Source organism: Lupinus angustifolius, chromosome LG15, assembly GCF_001865875.1.
Source record: "Lupinus angustifolius cultivar Tanjil chromosome LG15, LupAngTanjil_v1.0, whole genome shotgun sequence".
In the NCBI taxonomy this organism is placed as follows: Eukaryota; Viridiplantae; Streptophyta; class Magnoliopsida; order Fabales; family Fabaceae; genus Lupinus; species Lupinus angustifolius.
Window position 1 is genome coordinate 13442227 of NC_032023.1, and position 6145 is coordinate 13448371.

The 6145-nt window shown below is 36.5% G+C and overlaps 1 protein-coding gene across 1 annotated transcript; it reads left to right on the top strand.

The window, feature by feature from the left end:
- LOC109328721 lies at window positions 1144-2686 on the top strand. Its single transcript, XM_019562313.1, has one exon. The coding sequence runs from the start codon at window positions 1321-1323 to the stop codon at window positions 2236-2238; it is 918 nt and encodes a 305-aa protein (XP_019417858.1). The 5' UTR covers window positions 1144-1320; the 3' UTR covers window positions 2239-2686.

A 6145-nucleotide genomic window follows, 5' to 3' on the forward strand; every position in this document is an offset into this window, starting at 1 on the left:
AGAATGAAAGTGAGAGGAATGAAAAAGGAAGGAATACAAGTTTTTTTATTGTTTGGTTATATTGAAAAGAAGGAAAAAAAGAAAAAAATGGTGGGAATCATGTAGTTATGTTCTCTCTCCAATATTGGGGACAGATATCACATGTTCCCAATGATGTGATGCTCTAGATTCCAAATCAATCAAAGTGCTACTTTTTATTACTTTTTATTTTTAACTTTTTTATTCATGTGTTAATATATGATTAGCTTGTGACAGGAACTAAGATACTATTGGGGATAGATGATCTCCATCCCAATATTGGGAAGAAAACTCAAGGAGGGAAAATTGGACTAACATCTTCTGTTTCAAAATATGTCCCAAACCAACGATGATAAAAGAAAATATAAAAAATAATGAATATATTTTTTTATTGATATAACATGTTTTCATTGGTTTGTAACATAATTAGAGACATAAAGTCCTTGTGTGAGAAAATTCGTACGAACTCCCTATACATTTAAAAAGTTCATTTTCACGTTACTTACACTTATAAATGTCAACAATTTCCTAAAATTTCAAAGAAAATAAACTAACATGTGCGTGTCCATGTAATTATTAATAAACAACAAAACATTCTTAGTGATGTAAAATCTCACTAGATTTATAGAAAGACGAAAATGTCGATGATTCGATTTTTATGATAAACATTTATTGGGAGGGACATTCAAATGCCACGAAAGGGATTAGTTCATTTCTTATAGTGTGAATGATACTCTTAGTAGTATAAAATATCATTATTAATAATAATTATATTATTTTCTCTTCAATTTCTTTTCATTTTCTATCCTACCAAACAACTAAAAAATCACCACATTTTTTTCTATTATATTTTATTTCCTCAACTCTTCTTTCCTTCATTTTTCTTTTCTAAACCAAACACAGTCAGAGTAGGATGACCCTGATTTCAATAGCAATTAGTTAAACAGTGATGGTTTGATAATGAAAAAGTACCTTTAATATATGGAAAGTGTGTCAAGAGATTGACATGCTCTAATGGCGACTGCCCTACTACAAATCCATCCAAGGCCATAAGTGGAAAACAAAATTATAACCACACAGCTAAGGGTAAGAGGGAAAGAAGCCCCGATATAAAGACGCAAATAAGAGCGAGTGGTAAACCCGACAATCCCATCCTCATTCCCTCTTTCTCATTTTCTTTTTTCCCTCTTTCCACCAATGACTCCGGACCTCCCCTCCTCAACCACCACCACCACACTTCTCTCACCTCATCAAAATTACCACCTTAGCCATCAAAACAACCACCGTGGTTGAAAACTTAAAATGTCCCCACCGCCACCACAACCACTCACAAACCTCCTATCTCAACCCCTGAATCTCCCATCCTTCCCAGATCTCTTCCTCACAGCCCTCTCCGTATGCTACCTCTTCACCTCCTCCTCCTCCTCTTTCAAATCCACCCGCCACGTCACCACCACAAGGTGCCCTTTTCTCTCTTTCCCTCTAAACCCTCGCCGCTTCCTCAAAATCCCCGCCATGTCCCACTCCTCACCGGTACCAAACCCTAACAATAAAACCCTCAACCTAAACGGCCTCCTCCACCCTCCCCGCCGCCACGCCTTCGCGTCTCCGCAGTCCCTCTCCGATTGGCTCAAACCACGTCTCCCCTCCGATTCCTTCGCCTCGTGGGGCGTTAAACCGGGCACCAAGAACGTCCACAACCTCTGGCTCGAACTATCTGAAGGTGAAACCTCGCTTGCTGACTCAACCCCTCCGGTTCGAACCGTTCAGGTTGTTACGGTCCGGGTTACCGGAAAAGATGGGGGCATTTTAATTGAGTCGTATCAGGAACTCTCTGATGGTAATGTCAGGAAGCGCGGAAGGCCGTTATCGGAGAAGATGAAACCTGGCGAGGATCCTGAATCCGCGGCCGTGAGGGCTGTGAAGGAAGAGCTTGGGTCCATGATTGGTGGCGAGGTGGGTGATGTTGTGAAGATTGACTCGAATTCATATGGGATGAGAGTGGAGGAGCGGAATTCGGATTCTTATCCGGGTTTGCCTGGTTGCTATGTCTTGCACACGTTGAATGCCACGGTTGAAGGGTTGCCAGAGGGTGATTTTTTAACGTATGAGGTTGATGAGTATGGAGATTTTGATGAGAAGAGAGTTGCTGATCAAGCTCTCTCTGTTAAGAAGCATTTTTGGACTTGGGTTAGTTCTGTTGATTCCACGAAACCATGAATTGAAGCTAAGATATTTATTGTTTTGGTTATGTTGAAAGTTTGTATACATATGAATGATTAACACTTTAAATTGTTTAGTCATACTTCAAGTGCCAATAGTAACTTTAGTTAGTTCATAAGACAATGAATTGACTAGTGAGGAGTGTGAAAATAAATTGAGAGTGACAATAACTTCACCTATATTGATACCTATAGGCTATAGCTAACGACTAATTATGAGGTTTTGGGGTATTAAAGTGGGACAATTATTATGTTAGATTGTTGAAGTTCTATAGATAGATTTAAGCTGATACTTCTAGTTGATGTCAATAAAGCCATTGTAATCAGGTTTACATAATTTGCTATTTTCTCTGTGATTTTGTTGCATTAGCTGCTTTGGTTATCAAACCTGTCATTTCATTATCCTGTTTCAAAATATTGAATGCCACATGCTGAGATTATGCTGATACCATGAATCCGTGATTTAAAGATGAAATTTTGATATTCTTGTTGGTGTTAAAGTTTTTATCCTGGGTTTAAATTGTGGTTATGTTGCACATAGTAGATGCAGCCATAAGTGCTGTTGCAATGCAGTTTTGTGAGGGACTGTTAAAAACGCCATATTACTGCCATTAGTCATTAGTGTAATTTAAACCCTTGGTTTTTATGCATGTGAATATTGAAACTAAGTTTATTGGATAATGATACCTTCGGGTTTTGCATTTGTAACATAATTACGGGGTTTTCGGTATAATAAGGTGGGACACTTGGTGGAGTGTTTCATGTTGTGGAGTCCATAGAGAGATTTTTTTTGGGTATGCTGCTTGCAGTTCATATCAATAAAGCCATTGCAACCGGTTATAGAATTTGCTATTTTCTCTGATTTTATTGAATTAGTTGTGTTGGTTATTAATCCTTTAATGATGCTGTTTCAAAATTTCGCTGCTGCATTCTGTGATCATGTCTGTGAGTTGTTTGTGACCATACATCGGTTTCACATTCCCATGTCATGTAATCTCTTAAATTAGGCATATTCTATAAGCAATAAAGTTTTTTTGTACATATTCCATAAGTTGAACATAGAAGTGATAGAACTCTTATTTGCATGTCAAGTTATGAATATGTGTGGCCAAAAGCTTGACATGATAAACTGGTAAGAGGTGGTTTGATATTTCTTCAATTAACTGGCATGTTGGGATTTTGGAAATGAGTAATGATATATACTCTGACATGTCTTGTAAACCAATCTTTAACAAACAAAGTATCAATACATGTTACTTTTTTTATGGTTAGGAAATTTGTAAGAGGATTTGGTTATAAGGATATATCATTTTTCTTTCGGAAATTTCTTCAATTAGCTAAGCATACCTAAGTTACATGATGTTTGAGTGTTGAAGAGGCAATTGAAAACTGAGATGCAAGAGGCACTCCTATAATTCTATGTATTGAACTCAATTTTTTTTAATAGCAGTCTAAAATAGATACCTAAATTAACAAATAAATTAATGAATGAAAATTGAAGGAGTTATTACCTCGGGCTATTATACAAATGTGAAAAAGGATGGTTGCATGCTAGCATCACAATTAAAACTAAACTATTTTATGGTGCACTTTGATAAATTGAATGCACCGAGGCCTTTTTTACTTGCTACAGATAATCAATTTTGGATTCAGAGGATATTTTTTTTTACATATTTTTACCAACTAAAACTAACTAAGTCCTCCAACTTCTTCACACCAAACTATTCTCTAAAACCAAATATCATTCCATGACCACCTTGCTGCAAACATGAAGCTGTCATCTTAAGGCGGTAAGATCACCACTTCGGACCCTTGTCACCTCCATCTTGAGATTTACGGCAATCTGGCCTCTAATCCGTAAACCTGAAAACCACAATACAACACAAGAGAATGTGCATGTCCAAACTTCTGACTGTCTTTACAGCCCTTCCATTTCAACGAGAAAACTACCTCGCTAATATTCCTTGTTTGGTTTCAACATTCTGTCACCTACCTGATATCAAACTTCTGTTGCTAGTCTTACCAACATTTTTTAAATGACGAACAATGCAAATACTGATCTTTATAAATGTGTCATGCTCATCACCAGCGAAACCAGTTAACACCAGCTGATCACAGGATCCATGCCCATCACCAGGTCAATAAGTTCCTGTCCACATGGTTACTGACCATGCCCGATTATTCACCTAAATACATGCACGGGCGAAAATGATAAGACATGACCTAAGCAACATCCACAAAGCCGTAAAATCCTATAAGATTAAACACGCCATCTGAACAACACAAAACACCGCTAAAGACTGAACACGTCACTTGAGTAATGTGACCTACCCCTTGACACACAACAGGAGTGGGCCTAGTCTATGGCTACAACGGTCTGAACAAAGGCAAGGCGATCCGCCCTAGCAAAACCATTGTGCCACTCAGAGCACAGATACAACAAGGTGACCCACTACTATGGTTAAAGAACCATTGTCACTCTGGACAAAGATATTATATAGTGACTCGTCATGATTAAGGCACTCACATTGGCATACACTTCACTCAACCTCTCTGTAAATAGAAAGAACCCCTTTCACTTATATTGACTTCAGTGTCAGGGTCCTTTTTGACATTCCCACTTAAGGAAGATTCTTGCCCAGATACATTAGGAAGATCCAAACTGTGATCTATTACTTATATGCTAAAGAGTAATAATATTATTTGCAAATTAAGTTAAGGGACTAGCACAAATATTAATTTTGGTCTTCTATAACATCCTTAACTCTTTTAAAAAGGAAAGTAGAACTTTTTCAATGCTGGAATGCGAGGATAATAAATCTTACAAGTTTTGAAATTTTTTATTTAAAAGTAAATAAAAATCTACACTGTAACGCCCCGAAAAATACTTCTAAAAAACATTGCGGAAAAATGGGTAAATTTTTTTTTGAAATGGTGATGTATAAAATTGACTTCCTTTTAAAACCTTCATTTCCCGGGACATCACTTTAAGTAACTCAAATGCGGAAAATCAACTTATCGTTATCGAATGATAACTTAACCTGATTCACCATTTCCTGAATAACATCATGCATATAAACGGTTAAGTCATCTTTAGTTCATACAAACTAAGTCAACAAAGGCGGAAACTACATCGCCACTAACATATACAAAATCCAAAAAGAAAGGGCGGAAATATTAATCATCGCCAAAAGACACTAAACAAAGACATGGACAAGCTGAAGCTGTCCTTGTTTCAAAAGTCACAAAATGATGGGCAACTCCTAGTGGCTCGCTCCAAGGCTAGGGTATTGCCTTTCCTCTGGAACATCACAGACGGGTAGCTCCAAATCCGATCAGAGCTGTCTACCTGACGAGCACACGTCCGAAAAGCAAGCAATAGAAAAGAAGAGAAATAGAGAGAGTAAGACATCTAATGAACGTAAATTCATTGACGGCGTGGACTTACTCAGAATATTACACTCAGATATGAAAAACAGTTCATATATATATATATATATAACATATTACATTATAACTCATCAGTTGTTCTCGTAAACAACTATCCAATTTACATGAGTAATATAACCAAACTCATCAATTGTTCTCATAAACAATTATCTAATTCACATGAGTAATATAACCAGACTTATCAATTGTTCTCATAAACAATTATCTAATTCACATGAGTAATATAACCAGACTTATCAATTGTTCTCATAAACAATTATCTAATTCACATGAGTAATATAACCAGACTTATCAATTGTTCTCATAAACAATTATCTAATTAACCTATGTAATGTAAACAACACTTATTCCTATCAATATCATAATTCACCATTTATCAATTTATCATTCATCAACAAGATGTCATGACTATAATTAAATAACACATAAGTGAGAATCATAACCCCAAATAATAA